This window comes from Chionomys nivalis, chromosome 8 (genome assembly GCF_950005125.1).
Source record: "Chionomys nivalis chromosome 8, mChiNiv1.1, whole genome shotgun sequence".
NCBI classification, from domain to species: Eukaryota; Metazoa; Chordata; class Mammalia; order Rodentia; family Cricetidae; genus Chionomys; species Chionomys nivalis.
The window spans coordinates 94,796,856-94,814,432 of NC_080093.1; the positions used below are offsets into that span (position 1 = coordinate 94,796,856).

Below are 17,577 nucleotides of genomic sequence, written 5' to 3' on the forward strand. Positions count from 1 at the left end.
TGGTGTGCAGGCACACATGCAGTCAGGACACTATATATATAATAAATAAATAAACCTTTCAAAAAGGATCTTCACTTGAAACTCAAATTTACTAGGTATCCTGTATTTTATTAGGTATCTCCCAGCCAGAGGGCTTCCGGGTATGTGCACTAGAGCTTCATTCACCCTGGCAAATGAATAATAGTCTGTTTAGTCTCTTTATCCTTTTTATGTTTTTTTTAAAATGCTTATAATTTATTTAGGCTGCTGATGGTAGAGAATGCCTTTATCCCAGGGAAGCAAATACAGACACATCTCTGAGTTTGAGGTCAGCCTGGTCTAAAGAGTAAGTCCAAGGACAGCCATGGCTACTCAGAAAAACCCTGTCTCAGGAAGGGGAAAAAATGCGAATGTATTTTTTGTGCCCCTGCCTGTGCGTGCACACCATGGCTCATGTGTAGAAATTAGAGGACAGAACTTCTAGATTTGGTTCTGTCCTTCCACCATGTGGGTCTCAGGGATGAAATTCAGGCTTAATGTCAAGTGCCCTAACCCAATGGGCTATTTCACCAGCCCTTCATCCCTTTTGCTAAGCCAGAGAGAACACAATGAGAGAGTAACAGCCAGCAGATGTTAAAATCTCCTACATGCTTTATTGGACTTCAAAGAATCTTATGAAACAACACAGAAAAACCCATGTGAGGGTGTCCAGGAGGCTACAAGGCAGTCTATAGCCTAGCACCCGCCTAAGACCGGCCCCAGCTGCACCCAACCCAGGCCCAAATTAGGATCTCAGAGTAAAGGTCATGACAGAATGGGGCAGAGGGAAAAATACCTTTACAGCCATAGCAAAAACAGGTAAAGAGAGTTGTCTGGAAGATGGGAGGCGTGAGCAAGAAGTGGTCACACAGCAGCCTTCACATACAGATACTGTCTTCCTTCACCACCCCCTCCCAAAAACAGTTGTGTCCGTTTTGAGCCTCTGGTCCAGGCTATGCAGTAACATGAAAATGGAGTCTGACAAGGGAGGATGCTGTGCAGGCACTTGGGAAATTCAGGAGATTTATTTTACTTTATTTTATTTACTTTAAAACTGTTTGTCTTTTGGTTCAAATACAATATCCTTGCCCAGGGCTCCACAAGAGCCCTGTGTCGTGACTGTGGCTCCCATAGCCAGGGGAGTAAGTTGTCCTGAGCCCCAGCAGTACTGATGCTTGAGGAGCTTCAGGGAAGCACCTCGTAAGAGATACACTCCTGCAATATAGGGGAGCAGAGGTAAGAGGAAGGCAGAAGTGGGCAGGGCAAGAGAGAAATGGCAAGTGCCTTATAGCCCACAGCTTTGGCATCTACTTATCCTCCACCTAAGAGAAGTCTCTCCCTGATAATGCAAGCCTGGCCTCTCCTCAAAACTGGTGACTTGTTCCCTGGGAGTTGGTTCATTCCCTGAATGGAGCCCCGGAGATCCAAATGAGCTCCAGGATGAGGTTCTCTCCAACCTATCACACTTCCACAGAACAAACCCCAGAGATTGGGAGCTTGGCCCAGCCTGGGATAAGCAGAAGGATGAAGAATAGGATGAAGAGATCTGAGGTGCAGGTGTCAGAAGTTACTCCTCCTATCTTCCCCACAACTGCTAGGAAAGTTGGGGAGTAATGGGGGAGAGGAGCTTGAAAGCAGGAAACAGAAACAAAAACCAAACCTCAAAACTGGGACAGCAGAGATGGTGGAGCTGGGACACTATGGGGATGGCACTGAGACACGCACTGGAGTGGAGAGGGTGTGACAGCAGCCATGGCTGGAAGGAAGGGTTTCGGGGCAGGCCGGCCATGGTGGTCAATTAATAAATAATGATGAAGGATCAAGGATGAGTGGGGCAGGTATGTACAGTGCCCAGAACCCAGGCCAGCCCCTCCGTGCCCCACTCCAGGGGCCAGATAGCTCAAAGAAAGGAAGGGGAAGGCAAGGCTGTCTCAACACTGCCATCCTATCCTGCCTACTTCTTAAGAGGCTTCTTAAAAATTTTGAGGGGAAACTTCTTCCTGCCTGGGCTAGAGTCTGTCTCCTCACCAATAGAACCATTATCCTCCTCAGCCACAGCCTTCTTGCCAGCCAAATGGGGAATCCGTGTGTTTCGGCTACCTTGCAGGGCTCGGCTGTCCCCAACTGGTGATGGTGTGTCTGGGTCTGGGGAACTAGGGCTATAAGAATGGGAAGAATCCAAAAGTGGGGAGCTACCAGGTGGGCCTGAAGGGTTCAGCTCCATCAGGCTGTGGGCCTTGTCTAGGCCGTGGTTCAGCGCCAGTAATGCCTTCTTGGCCAGAGCAGGGCTGTCAGGCAGTTTCTCCACCAGAGATCCTGGATGGACCCCCTCAATCAGCCGATGGCTGCCATTGGAAGGCATGGCACTGAGAGCCTCATCTGCAGCACGGCCCATCTGAGGAGGCTTGGGAGCCACACGTTGGCGGTCACTCATGTGGAGGGAGGACTCCGAATCGGAATGGGTCAAATCCCTGTAAGGTATTGGAGAGAGAGGAAAAAGGAACATAGAATATAGGGAAATGGGAAGAGGAGGAGAAGAAAAAGAGAGGAAAAGTAGGATTATGGAGGAAACAAAGTAGGTAGAAATAGAAAGGGAACAATGATGAAAAGAGACAGAAAGAAATAAAAACATATGTTATTATATACCATCACTGTCAGGGAAACAGCTTTACATTGGCTGAATATCAAGGCCCTACACTGATAGAAACCATAGGCTCAAATTCCATAGGCATCCTCTTCAATAATCCACCTTCCCATGTCTGGTAAAGTTTATTAGGACTCAATCCTAAACTACCATAGAAGCATCATGTTGCTCTGAATCACCATTTCCCATGCCTTCCTCCCCCCACTTAATTCTATCACACCTGGGATACATGCAGTCTAGGCCAGGCTCCAAAGAACAGGACACATGCAGTCAGCAGGCCTGACCATGGCTGGGGAGAAGTTAGAACAGCCTAGCAAACAATCTCTCATTCATCCCAAAGGCCAAGATGTTGCCTCTTCCTACCCTCTCACAGGATTTAAAGGAGGCCATGGAGAAGTTCTGCAGAGTCCAAATCAAAGCAGGAAGTGTGGGATTTGTCAGAGCTCTGCTGACAGGTAGAATTTAGAGAGGCATAGGAAGATAGAACATTGGCCTTTAAGGTACAGGGCTTGAGAAGAGCTCTAAACCCTTCTGTGATCTTAGTTAGATAAGTCATCAAACTTTGCTGAGTCTCAATTTTTGCCCAATGAAGAGGGTATCAAACTAATTACCTTACAAGACTGGAAGAACAAAAATGTTAACAAAGCACTTAGAAACTGCAAAGTATTGTAGAAGAAAGGCAAGAGAGCCAGCCAGCCTGGAAGGTCAGTATAGGACCAGCTATAAGAGGTCTTCTTTGCGGATCTGAATTATGGAATCATGCCATTACATACTGGACATATACTCTGAGTCTAGTTCAGGGACTAAAAACCCTTTAAGGGCTTGGTGAGCCGAGGAAGGCCATGAGCCAATCTCAGATGCCGCTGCTCCTGCTTCTACAACAAAGGGGTGAATATTAGGATTACCCTGTCAATCTTGAATTCTCCTTCACTTTCCTAGAGGCCTGAGATCCCACAACAGAGGCAGACGAGAGGGCCAAAGGAACGGTATAAACATCTGAGTTAGAAGAGTAGGAGAGGAAATACTAAATAGGAAATAGGTAAGAAGGAAGTCAGGGGTCAAAGGTTAGGAAGGGCACCGGTCTTCTGAAACAGGCAAAAGTAAGGGGTTGGCTCATAGCTATTTTAGGCCTCTCTCAGGAAACAACTGGGCAGCAATTCCAAGGGTCAGTACCTTCCTATTTACAGGTGGAAGGGAAACAATGCTAGTACCCATTCCACTACTACAAATACTGCTTCGGCCACACAGTCTAGTGTCCATAATCAGTCAGTCTCCTATTTGGCTTTATATATCTGACTCTTATCTAAATGTGTCTTCACCAAGTGCACATCTGTAATCCCAGTACTTGGAGGGCTAAGGCAGGAGAACTACCCCAAATTCAAGGCAAGCCTTCTGTACATATATAGTAAGTTCCAGGAAGAATGGCTAGGGCTATATAGGAAAACCATATTTCAAAAACAAAATAAATTAAACAAAAAACTGGTGTGGTACCACACACCTATACTCTCAGCAACTGGGAAGTAGAAACTGAGGATCAGGAGTCAAGATTACCCTTAGCACATACCAAGTTTGAGGCCAGCCAGGACTATATCTTAAACAATGAAAAAAAAAGTGTCCTTGTTTCTCTAAGCATACAACAATCCTCCCCCATAAACATAAACCACCTAGAAAGTGTCAAGATGTTCTGAGAAGCACACTAAAAATGGTGGCTCTTTTAAACTAAGAAAGTAAGAATCCTATCAATTTCTACCTTTACAGCACTAAGGAAAAGATACAAAAAAAAGATTTGGATCTCTCAGCCTCATTTTTCCTGACCTACAGTCTGGAACTTGTTCTCGATCCTCATCCTTCCATGCCTCCCTCATCAATTAAATGATAAGAATCTCATAGAAGGATAAGAACCTAGGAGAAAGCCTTAGTAGATATAAGAGGGGAAAAGTCCATTGAGGTAAGCTCACCTTCCCTCCCTGAACTTCTGAGACCTTTTAGGCCAGAGTTATCCCTCCCCAAAGGCTAGGCTGCCTTGGACTCCCATCCCAAGCTACTAACCTTACTAGAGAGCCTGTTTGCCTTTAGAGATGATCCTCTGGTGCATGGTGCAAAAGAAAATTAAGCAGTGAACAGGCCAGGTGAATGCAGGAACTACCCACCCTTCCTCCCAATCATCCTCAGCTTAGACCTTGGAGCATGAAATTACAGCAACCCCTATATTCCCCAACCCGTTCCAGTCTTCTCCATGGGTATGAGGAGGAACAGTCTCTCTTCCCACACTTTCAGATGAAAATGAAGATGAGAGTGAAATGGGCAGCTCTGCTAAGCAATAATCCTTAAGGGCAGTTTCTTTGTGGAAGCAAAAGAACAGCCCTCAAGGATAATTATCCAAAGGTTCATGAAGCAGAGGTAGAGAGAGGGACAGCCACCGTTAGGCCAGACCCAAGAAAAAAACAGAGTAAGCAGGCTACAGCTCGACAACCTGGACACAGGACTGGACACAGCCACAATTTCAGGGATGAGATGTACTTGCGGAGGCGAGTCCTTTCTTGGGGTCCCATAAGCTTGTCCCATACAAGGTCAAGGCCTAACATTTTGACATATTAGCAGGGAAAGTTAATGAGCTGCCAGATCAGGCTGAGGAGTACTTTCAACTCTTTTCTGTGTCACTTACTGAAACCTTGCAAAAGAACAAGTATCCTAAATGAAAAGTCAAGTTCTGTCTGTGCTCGACCCTAATTGTCTCTGCGGCCTGGGGAAAGCCGCCTTAACGTCCTACTCTAACAAAGTATTTCAATACCTGCCTAACTTTTCTTGCCCCAAAATTTCAAATCTGTATTTCTTTTCCTGTAGTGTAATTCTACGAAGGCTGTGCTCATTTACTCAGTCAAACTAGACACTTCTTTTTGCATCTCTAGTCAGTTATAAGTAAACTATCTTGCCATACTGAGACCCAGCTCTTCCCCAATGGTATGCTGCAGTGCCTCAGAGTTCCTTAGTCTTCTCTTTCCTACCTGCATACAGGCCACTACTACGTTATTTCTAAAATGGAAAGATTTTAATTTGTATTTTATTACACATATTTATTTTGTGTATGTGCACACAAGCACACACATATGCCACAGATGTGGAGGTCAGAGGACCACTTCCAGGGGCTGGTTCCTTCATTCAATCATGTGGACTTTTGGGTTCAAAGTCAGGTTATCAGGCTTGGCAGCAAGCACTTGTAATTACCCCATGTCCTTTAAAATAGAAGTACAGCCAATTCACTTTCATCTAGAAACCCTTTGTGCTCCACTTCTTAAGAGATAAAGACTAAATCCTTAGCCTTTCTGAACTTTTCATCATGCTGACCTCATCTACTACTGCTTCTCTCCAACATATATGCAATATTTTCATCACAAATATATACTATGTTCTTACACTTCAATTCCTCTATGCATAACATCTCCTCAAGCTACAACACTATTCCTTTCTCCATGAACAGGGCTTCACCACCAATGTCATCTCTTTGATGACACATTCCACCTAGATACACACTGTTAGTCATTCCTCCTTCCTCAGTACCCCAGAGCACTTATAAAATCGGCTCATAATTGACGTGTATGCCATTCCCAGATAAAACTATATGTCATGATTACTGGGATTTCATCTTATCATCCATGAAAGAATCTAACACAACACATTTGTTTAAGGAGTAAAGGAAATGAGAGAACTGATCTGAAAGTGCATAATTTAAACAAGTGTTATAGGATCATGAGGGAAGAGGACCAGTACTCATTTTTAGAGTCAGAAAACCCAAACAGCAAAGGGAAGACAGGTGTAGGAAATTAAGCTGACCTTAATAAGGAAATGCAGAACCGAGAAAGGAAAGGGCAAGGGGGAAGATTCCTCACCACACCTCCCAGAAGTCAACAAGCAGCAGGCAGCAGGCAGAAGCCAAGGTAAAAGCAGTAGGAAGGGGAGGAAGAAAGAGAAGAGAGATAGCTGATACCCCAAACTCTCTGAATGCCCAGACATCACAGCGGTGTTGTCAAAAGGGGTTGGGTCAGGGTGGGGATCCATCTGGAGGAAATAGGAAGTGCTGTGATGATAATAAACAGGGTGAACATGGACGGTGTTGATGGTGGAGGTGGTAGTGGAGGTGGAGGTGGTGGTGGCGATGGTGGTGTTGGAAGAGGAGCAGGAAGAAGAAGCAGAGGCAGATGGAGGGCTGGTCCCGTGGCCTTCAGAACTGAAAGACTGTCCAGATGAAAGGCTACGCATTCGCCGCAGAGATACCCGGCTTGTCAAGAAGTGGCCAGCCTCGCCCTCTACCAACCTCTGAGATCCCAGGCCATGTTGTGGCTCCGTCAGGCGCTGCCGAACGCTGCTCTGCAGGCTGGGAGCTGCAAGGAGAGGAAAAAGAGTATAAGGACTGGCCAATCCAGGTTGGATGTAAAGATATGCCTGCTAGATACCTCTCTGGACCTTTGATACCCAATCTAGGGAGAAGGACACCACCTCCCAGAAACCTCCCGCTATGGGACCTGAAAGGATGGGAGACTGTAGAGGAGGGTCAGTTTTAGTGGTAATTCCAGTGGAAGGAGACCTGAGGCCAATGTCACTATAAAGGGAAGTAGCAAGGCAGTTAGTGGGAGGATACAGGCAGGGCAGTACAGGATAGGGTCTTGGAGCAAGGTCCGGGAGAGCAGCAAGAACCAGCCTTTCCTTTTTAACCAGTCTCAGTAAGTAATTCACAACACAGACAAGGACTTATACACAAACATGTTTGTTGGATCGTTATTAATAGTTGCATAGAAGTATACATAAAGATGAAATGACTGAAAAATAAGAGCAAATCTATTTGCTGGGAGACAGCACAGACATCAAAAGTGATGCTTATAAAATTTTTTTTAAAGATTTATTTATTATGTATACAGTATTCTGCCTACATGTATGCCTGCAGGCCAGAAGAGGGCACCAGATGGTTGTGTCAGGACCTCTGGAAAAGCAGCCAGTAATCTTAACCACTGAGCCATCCCTCCAGCCCCGCTTATGAAAATGTTTAAGAACTTATTAAAGTTCCTGGAGCTGGAGGTGGTAGGACATAACTAACCTCAGCACCGGACAGACCAAGGCAGCAGAGTTAGGAGTTAGAAGCCAGCAGACTAGAAAGTGAACTAGAGATTAGCTGGGCTGTATAATGAGACTCAGTTTCAGAAAACAAACATCAAAAACTTTCAAGGGACAAAGGAGGATAAAAATTTTTATGAAATAGCCTTGAACTTTGGAATATAAAACACTAGAGTTTGAACCCAAGCCTTTCTACTTCTAACTGCAACCCTAAACCACCTACATTCTCATTTTGACCCATATTTGTAGAATCCTGTGGGGTTGTTCTGAGACTTTCAAGCACCCCAAAAAACCTACATAGGTCATTGCACTCAATAAATATTTTAGCCACCTTTTAAAAATTCACAAGAGGAGAATGGAGAGATGTCCTATCTGCTAACTGTATGTTCTGCTCTTGCAGAGGGTCTGAGTTTGGTTCCCACCTACTTTGAGCAATTCACAAGAACCTCTAACTCCAGCTCCAGGGATCCAATGTCCTCATCTGGCTCTGTGGATACTGCATTTATGTGTACAAACCCAAACTCAAGACACATACATATACACATAATTTCAAATAAAATTAAAATCTTCTCTTAAATTGACAAAAAAAATCAAGAAAAAGTATTCAGCTATGGTGAGACAATAAACGCTTTTTTTGTTTTTGAAGACAGGGTTTCTCTGTGTAGCCCTGGCTATCCCAGAACTCACTTTTTAGACTAGGCCGGCCTCAAACTCTGCCTCGTAAGTGCTGCCTCTGCCTCGGAGTGCTGGGATTAGAGGCATGCACCACCACACCCGGCATGAATGCCTTTTAAAAATGCTATTATTCATGTATTTTTTTAAACTTTCCAAATTTCCTCTAATACATACATAAATGACAATGACCTAGTTCCTGGATCAGTGCTGCAAACCAGGCTCTTGTAGGACAATTAACACCCTGACCTGGGCACCAGTAACCTAGGGATGTGCCAGAGCATGTCTTTAGGTTCAATCCCAGCTACAACTTAAAAAACAAAAACAACAACAAAACAAAAACAAAAAAACCCTTACTCCTTAAGTTGGAGAAAGTCAGAGGTTATTAGGGTGGCAGAGTTTTACGGGGCCAACCCACGGAGAGAACACAATTCCACAGTGTGGAAAGGTAGGCAGCAGGGCTTATACAGCTGGTAACTTTCAAAGCATGAGGAGAAAGAAACCCATAATAGGAAAGGCGGGGAGTAGAAACTGGGAGATAAGGGAAGAACATGAAAAGGAAAAGAGAGGCGTGTTCTTCCCTTTCCTTTCCTCCCGGCCCAGCTGGAAGAAGGCCCGCTAGGACATCTGTGGCTGGGCTGGGGGAAGGCCTAAGCCTTCCATCATTGTAGATGTCTTCTCTCCAGTCCTCAACTGAGCAGGCTGATTCTCATCACCCCCGAACCCCTCCCTTCAGTTAGTAGGGATAGTGCTGAGGGAACACGGGGAGCAGGCAGGGGTGTGAGGCAGGCAAGAGAAGGGGCCCATTGGATAGGAGTGTCGGTTTAGTTCCAAAAGTCGGAAAAACAAAAGCCCCAAAGGGGCTCCTCAAACCCGGGTATTTCCAGAGGGACTGATCATCCGAGCCGGCGGATGTAGAGCAGAGAGAGCGGTCACTGAACCTACGCCCCATCAGCCAGGCAGCATCTAGGGTCAACAGCCAGGCCAAAAGGAGAAGAGAATCTGATTGATAAAAGGGTTTTGGCCTGTCTATCAATGGGATACAGGAAGGGCTGGGGACAGGGAATGAGCAGAGAACAGAACCTTCGGAACTACCAAAGGCTCCTCCCAACCTAGAGAGCACAGGAGTCTTTAGATCAATAAGTTAGGATCCAGACTTGCCTACTAGTGACCCAACCTTGTTAGGCCTTTGGCTAAAGAACTAACAAGATATCAGATCAAGCCAGGTGTGCTGCCACAAATCTTTAATTCTTGGGGGACAGGGGCAGGTATATCTCTTGAGTTTGAGGCCAACATGATTTTCAGAGTTCAGGCCAGCCAGAGCTACATAGTGAGATCTTGTCTCAAAACAACCAAAACCAAAACAAAACAAAAAATATCAAATCAAGGATACAAAGAAGCTTGGCCTTAATGTACTACTGAAAAAATTCACAGTCCTACGTGTTTATAATCCCAACATTTGGTGGGGTGAAAATCAGGAGGATTATCAGAAATTCAAGGTTAGCCTGGACTAAACAGTAAGTTCCAGAATCAGCACATTAAAAAGGACATTTACAAATAAATTTTGTCTGAAATATAATTTGGCCTGATCAAAGGACCTGGACTTCAAGGGAGGCAGGGAATTATATGGCCTCCTGAAAATGAAAGCCTAAACCGGCCCAAATTCCTCTGCACTGGTAAGGTATGGACCCACGATAACACTTTTACCATAGATATGCCTGATTTATTTAGCTAAAATAATCTCCCATTCAAATAAAAATTCAGCTGTAGAGCAGAAGGGGAGTCACTACAGAATGCCCACAGAACACTGTCCCTTTAGGCTGAGCTCTACTAAGCTCTTGTCACCTTTGGGGAAAAGAAGAAATAAGAAAGAACCAGAATAGAGATGGGGATAGGAGGAGTCCACACTTGGTAGGTAGCCAGACATACTTGTACAGGAGTTCCCTCCTGGGCAAGAATGCCTCTTGGTTTGGAGACTTTAGGGATAGATCACTTTAAAAGATTGCTACTATTTGGGGTTCTCACGCAGAAAGGCAAAGAAAAGAGACATCATTCTATTCACTTGCTTTAGTAATTAAGAATAAGAAACAAAGTGAAATAAATAAACACAAACAGTCCAAATTAATATTATTTTATACTATGAATAAAAAGTCTCTAAAGAAGATTATTTTTTCATAAATAGTGGGGGAAGAAAAAGGAGGACTAAACAAACAGAAAAACAGAAGAAAGAAAGAGACAGACACAGGACAGAGAAGGCATACAGATACAACAAGGGGAAAAATATTAAAAGGACAGTTATAAAGAAATATCGTAATGTGAATTGTTTTATTAACCAGTGATAGGAGCTGACTGCTTTTCTGGTTAGCTTCCCCAACTGTTGTACAAGCACAGCAGAGAAAAAAGACTTCTCATCTTGTACACCAAATGCTACTTCTCTCATTCCTACAAAGAGGTCACCTACACTGCATGGACAAGGGTGATACAATCTCCTCATCCATGTCATCCACGTCGTCAGTCATGATGAAGTGGGCAGGGTTAGGGCGAGTACTACCCATCCAGCTGGGGTCTATGTTGAGGGCAGCCACCAAGGAGTGGATGCCAGGATTATTGACAATCTGGAAGCCACAGAGGATCTCAATCTGCTGCCACCGGTGCAGGCGCTCCCTCAGTGCTGCCGTCACCTCGCTTAGTGCTTGCCTAAAGACAGATAAAAGAAAACTGCAGGTGTGGGCCATGTGGCAGCCCCCACAAGAACAAGGTCACTTTTCAGAGGAACACATGGGGTGCAGACATATATGAATAAGAACCACAATATATTCATAAACTTAAGAGCAAAGTAGGAGCTGCATCAGGGTTTAGGCAGGAAGGAGATCAGAGATGTTACCCCATCATGAGAAGATGGAATTGGGGTCAATCTCTAAGATGGTCACTGTGGAGCTGATAACTGGTGCTACTTACTTAGCAGTTAAGATCTTATGATCCACATCATCCAGAGAAGAGCTGTGGGCCACATGGAAGGTACCAAACAGTGTGTTTCTCTTCTTTTTTATTTTCTCAGCCTGCAAAGATGAAGAACCCAGCTTAAGGAGAGTTGGATTCATGATTGAAAAACATAAGGCCTTCCTGTAGCTGGGTTCCCATCCCACTAACACAACTTAAGCTTCACAAGGAAAAGAGAAAAGTGAAGTAAGGCAAGGGGAGGAAGCAAGTGGACTGGTTGAGAGGTAAAGGGTCCAGTGCCAGTGCCCCAAGCCCAGAAGAGCTTCTATTCCTGTAGCAGCTGGGAAAACTGAAAAAGCTTGCCCTCTGCCCACCCCTACTTGATTTACCATGCCCAGAAGACAAGAGGAGTACCCATTACTCAGTACCTCCTCCAAAAATTAGAAAATTGTACACCAGAAAAGGAAACAGAACCCACTGCCAGCGTATCTCTTCACTTAAAGGGAGGGACAGGTAGAGTAGAAAAGAACAGAAGGAGGGAGCATAAAAAGAAGAGGGCAGGAAGGAGGGAAGAGGGCAAAAGGAGGCCAACAGGAAAGCAGGCCTCACCCCCTCCTTGGCCACCAGCAGCTGCTTCTCGGCATTTTGCTTCTTGATGTTATAGTACTGCACCTCCACTTCATGTGTCAGCTGCAGCCACTTCTGCAGGGCCTCAGGAGCATACCATGAGCTGTGCGACTCGAGCTCCTTCTCTGCTTTCCTCAAGGCCTCGCGAACCTATGAGGACATAGAAAGTGGGTCTGACTGTTGACATTAAGACCCTCTCCAGCACTCTTCAAATTCTTCAAAACTCTGAGTCCATACCTGCTTTACAATTCTTGCAGTAGGAAGACATGACAATAATTGTTCTCTGAATTTCATATACAAAGAAGTAAGCACAAAGAAGAAAAACAGCCTACTTAAGATCACACTGTTGCCAGGCAGCGGTGGCACACGCCTTTAATCCCAGCACTCAAGAGGCGGGGGCAGGAGAGATCTCTGTGAGTTCAAGGCCAGTCTGGTCTACAGAGCAAGTTCCAGGACAAGCTCCAAAGCTACACAAAGAAACCCTGTCTCGAAAAAACAAAACAAAAAGATCATATAATCAACAGTGCCAAGCATTTTTTTGGGGGGTCCCGGCACACTCTTCTGTCCTATCACATCAGCTTAGTCTCCAGGTCACACAGCCAGTCTCTGTCAGCCCTCCTGATCTCTTCAGGAATGTATCTGTCACTGAATCATCTTACTGTGAGTTGGAGTCTGTGTATGGGCTTCAAGACACCATAACGTGGGCTGGAGAGATGCAAGGTTAAGAGCACTGGCTGCTCTTCCAGAGAACCTGGGTTCAATTCCCAGCACCCACACGACAGCTCACAACCATCTGTAACTCCGGTTCCAGGGAATCTAACACACTCTTCTAGTTTCCTTGAACACCAGGCACACACACGGTATACAGACATAGATGCAGGCAAAATACTCATACACCAGGTGGTGGTGGCGCACGCCTTTAATCCCAGCACTTGGGAGACAGAGGCAGGCGGATCTCTGTGAGTTCGAGACCAGCCTGGTCTACAAGAGCTAGTTCCAGGACATGCTCCAAATCCACAGAGAAACCCTGTCTCGAAAAACCATAAAAAAAAAAAAAACTCATACACATTAAAAAAAATAGTAAATTTAAAAAATACCATAAAGTGGTAGACAAAGCACTTGGATGGAATTTTAATTCTGGTGGATGGATAGATGAATCAGCAGTTAAGAGTGCACAGTGCTCTTGTAGAGGACATGTTCAACTGCTAGCACCACATGACACAGCGCGCAACTGCCTATAACTCCAGCTTCAAAGGGAGCCAATGCTTCTGGCTCTGCAGGCACCAGCACCACAGTCTTCTGAAAGAGCAGCCAGTGCTCTTAACCATTAACCCATCTCTACAGTCTTAGTTTTAGTTTTTTAAGAAAAGGTCTTGTGCAGCTCAGGATGGCCTTGAATTTACTATGCAGTAGAAACTGGTCTTGAACTTCTGGTCCTTTTGCCTCTACCTCCTGAGTCAGGCATGAGTCACTACGTCTGGTATTAATTCCCATTTTTACCCTCTTTTTCTACAAGAGACCCAATATAGACACTAATAAGGGAATCTAGGATGCCTGTGGTGGGAGACAGAGGCAGGATGAGCACAATAGTTCAAGGCTATTCTAGTCTATAGGGAAAGAGCTTGTATCAAAAACAACGAAAAGAGAACACAGCAGCCTGTGGTGGTTTGAAGGCCTCCAAAGGGAGCGGCACTATTAGGAGGCGTGGCCTTGTTGAAGGAAGTGTGTCACTATGGGGGGCGGCTTTGAGGCCTCTTTTGCTCAAGCTTCCTTCAGTGAGACTGTCAAAGTGATTTCCTATTCCCTGCAAGATACAGGACTCTCAGCTACTGTCTGTGCTACACCATGCTCCCGCCATGACGGTAACAGACTAAACCTCTGGAACTGTAAACAAGCCACCCCTTTCTGAGTGCTGGAATTACAGGAATGAGTTACAGTGCCTGACTTCATATGTTTTATGTATAAGATCCATCTTATTTTTATTTATTTATTTATTGGTTTTTTTGAGACAGTTATGGCTGTCCTTGAACTCGCTTTGTAGACCAGGCTGGCCTCGAACTCACTGAGATCCGCCTGCCTCTGCCATCCAAGTGCTGGGATTAAAGGTGTGCACCACCACCTTTAATTTCTTAATTTCTAATAGGGTAAATATCAACAGTAAAACTCCCACAGAAGATCCTAAGTAATTTTTGGAGGTTTTATAATTTGTTTTATTATAAACATACAAAGAGCTGGAATGGCCGTCCATTTTCACTGGACGAATGGTCGTGAACAGTCCATTCCAGGAAGATCATTTTCCTAACTTAATGAAGCATATGTCCCTCCAGAGCTGACAGAAACCCTGCCACTTCATGCTCAGACTCTTTCTAAATCAGATGGCAGCCGTTTGTGAAGACTCATCAAGAGTGAGAACCATGACCTTGTCATAGGCAGCTCCAGCAGAGGTGACAGTGTGGACCTCTCTTGTCTTCTGGGATCCAAGAAGAAAAAAGGAGGGAAGCAGGGCAAACGTGTGCTCTTCAATTTTCTTTTCTAAATATTCTTTAAGATTTAAAAGGGTTATGAAGTCAGACATGATGCTGCACACATAATTTAGCCACTTAGGAGACTAAGGCAGGAAGATCACAAGTTCAAGGGCAGCCTGGGCAATATAGCAGGACTCTCTCAAAAAGAAAAGATAGGGGGCAGAAGCCTAGTGGCAGGCCTTAATCTGAGACACTATGGAGGACTGGAGGTTAGGGAAAAAATTAAAGACAGTTTGGACTACAAAATGAATTCAAGCCTAGATTGATTGATTGATTGAGTCTGTGTGTGTGTGTGTGTGTGTGTGTGTGTGTGTGTGTGAGAGAGAGAGAGAGAGAGAGAGAGAGAGAGAGAGAGAGAGAGAGAGAGAACCAGCATCAAATTTTAAAAACCTGTGCTAGAAATATGGCTTAGCAATAGAGTAATTGCCTAGTGTATGCAAGGTCATGGATTCAATTCATTTTCTTCATGGTGGCATTTGATGATTCTAGGTGAGGGCTCATTTACATTGCTGAGTAATACTCAACTAAGTATTCTATAATTAATTTTTTCATTTTCTTGTAGATAACAACTTGGCTTTTTAGATTTTATGACTAGCACTACAATAGATGTAGTGTTACTGAATATATATCTTTTAGTGAGCATAAACAGTCATTTCCGTTGGGTATAACGCAACAGAGCATTTATGTATTAGCTTTAGTAGAAACTGTCAAACAGAGTTTGGAATGTAGTTCAGTGGTAGAAGCACTCTACCAAACATGTAAAGCTCAAGTTTGATTCCCAGCACTGGAGGCAGAGAAGGGGGTAGGAAAATGCCAAGTATTTTTTTTTTTTTTTTTAATTTTTCGAGACAGGGTTTCTCTGTAGCTTTTGGTTCCTGTCCTGGAACTAGCTCTTGTAGACCAGGCTGGCCTCGAACTCACAGAGATCCGCCTGCCTCTGCCTCCCGAGTGCTGGGATTAAAGGAGTGCGCCACCACCGCCCAGCACCAAGTATTTTTTTTTTTTTACAATGGTTGTACCTACAAATATTGCTACCACTGATGCAGGACCTTTATGTTTTTAGGCATTCTGGTAGATGTAATGGTATTTCATTGTTATTTTAACTTTCACTTCCTTAATATTGGGTTTTTATAACTGGTCATTTGTCATATGAATCTCTTCTCACTTAAAAACTTGGGTTGAGCCGGGCGATGGTGGCACAAACCTTTAATCCCAGCACTCGGGAGGCAGAGGCAGGCGGATCTCTGTGAGTTCGAGACCAGCCTGGTCTACAAGAGCTAGTTCCAGGACAGGCTCCAAATCAACAGAGAAACCCTGTCTCGAAAAACAAACAAAAAAAAAAACAACAACAACAACAAAAAAAACGTCGGGTTGAAGAGATGCAGAGTGGCAAAGTCTGAAAGTAAAAGGGTACAGCTCAGTGGGTCCAGGGTGGAGGTGGATTTAAGTCTAGTGCTTTAGAACAAGCTTCAAACACCTGAGCTGAGCTATGGTTAAAATAGGCAAACCTTGGCATTTCCTGAACTCCAGCATACTGGATTCTTGTGATGATGTGAAAGAAAATGACCCCAAAGGGAGTGGCACTATTAGGAAGTACAGCTTTTTTGGAGTGGGTGTGGCCTTGTTGGAAGAAGTGTGTCACTGTGGAGGTGAACTTTGAGGTCTCTTATATATGTTCAAGCCACACCCAGTACGCCAGTTCACTTACTGTTGCCTGCATATCAAGATGTAAAACTCTCAGCTCCAGTACCATGTCTGCCTGCAAGCTGCCATGTGCCACCATGATGACAATGGACTAAATCTCTAAAACTGTAAGCCACCCAATTAAATGTTTTCTTTTATAAGAGTTTCCATGGTCTGGGAAGTAGAAAAAGACAAGATCTCCTGAGTAAATTGGGAACATGGGAACCATGGGAGAGAGCTGAAGGGAAGGAGAGAGGCAGGGAAGGAGCAGAGAAAAATGTACAGCTCAATAAAATCAATAAAAAATAAAATAAAAAAGTTTCCATGGTCATGGTGTCTCTTCACAGCAATAGACACCTTAAACAGTTCCATGAGCAAGAGAATAGCTGGGAGTAGTTCTGGGAGCTAAGGAAATATTTTAAGATGGAGCCATACCCTGACCTTACATTTACAAGGTCCTGGCTACAAGTCTCAACCAGAAGGAAAAGCAAGCTGAGACAAGGTTGATCACATGGGTGCATGCCAGAGCAGGAGTTGTGACTCCCATTTGCCCATCTGAACCACCCCACCCAGCTCAGCTCCATGTCCAGGGCCCACTGCTAACAGTCACAAAGCTGAAGGTGCAAGCTCATTCCCACCAACATGCAGAGTCTACAGCCGCTTTGTTTCCCTGCCTTCCCTGAGCTGAGCCAAGCTTCCTGCAACACTGGAGGCCTTCAGAGACCTCTCTTGATCTCTCTTGATCTCTGTGTCCACACCTGAGTACAAAGATACAGATGGCACTGCACAGAGATGGTGTGGCAAAAAGACAAACCAAGCTCTGAGGGCTTTTGAATCTATATTAAGGGTATTCTGTAAACCCCACAGAGCTAAATCTCAGGGGCCCTTGCTCAGTGATTTCTGCCTCTGATATACTGGCTCCTTAGTCAACAGGAGTTAGAGGTTCTAATCTTTTTTTTCCCTAGTTCACCTTAGCACCGGCCAGCCATCAACACAACAGGTAGCAGACATGACTTGAATTCTCTTGATCTTCCTGCCTCTAATCCTAAGGGTTGATTACAGGCCTATACCACAACTCCAGTTTTTGTTTTGTTTTGTTTGCTAATTTTGCTGTTGTTGTTTCTGATACAGGGTCTCACTAGTTATATCCCAGGCTGACCTGGAACTTGCAGTGGCCTTCCTGTCTCAGCTATATGTTAAACTCACTGGACCTACACCTCTACTTTTGTGAGATTTCTTTACTATTCATTTGTGCCTCTAGCTTCCCCTACCCCTGTATAGTGATTTTCAAATTGCTTAACAGGGACTAATTTGGTATTTTAGATCTGTGTGTGGTAGATTGATTATAAAAAAGTATTGCTA

At 44.6% G+C, this 17,577-nt stretch overlaps 1 protein-coding gene across 4 annotated transcripts in view; it reads right to left on the minus strand.

Moving 5' to 3' along the window:
- Nucleotides 1-614: 614 nt before the first annotated feature.
- Nucleotides 615-17,577, minus strand: part of Stim1 (stromal interaction molecule 1) — a 182,109-nt gene continuing 165,146 nt past the window's right edge. Inside the window, exons 8-14 of one of the 4 annotated variants that reach the window (XM_057777570.1) lie at nucleotides 11,990-12,157; nucleotides 11,399-11,499; nucleotides 10,902-11,137; nucleotides 9,314-9,406; nucleotides 6,975-7,041; nucleotides 4,712-4,748; nucleotides 2,297-2,489 (exon numbers count right to left, since the gene is read on the minus strand). In XM_057777570.1, coding sequence (XP_057633553.1) covers nucleotides 2,445-2,489; nucleotides 4,712-4,748; nucleotides 6,975-7,041; nucleotides 9,314-9,406; nucleotides 10,902-11,137; nucleotides 11,399-11,499; nucleotides 11,990-12,157 — 747 coding nt within the window. In that variant the 3' untranslated portion in view covers nucleotides 2,297-2,444. Of the gene's footprint in view, nucleotides 2,490-4,711; nucleotides 4,749-6,974; nucleotides 7,042-9,313; nucleotides 9,407-10,901; nucleotides 11,138-11,398; nucleotides 11,500-11,989; nucleotides 12,158-17,577 lie in introns of all 4 variants that reach the window. The other 3 variants (XM_057777568.1, XM_057777571.1, XM_057777569.1) reach the window with 3 other exon arrangements.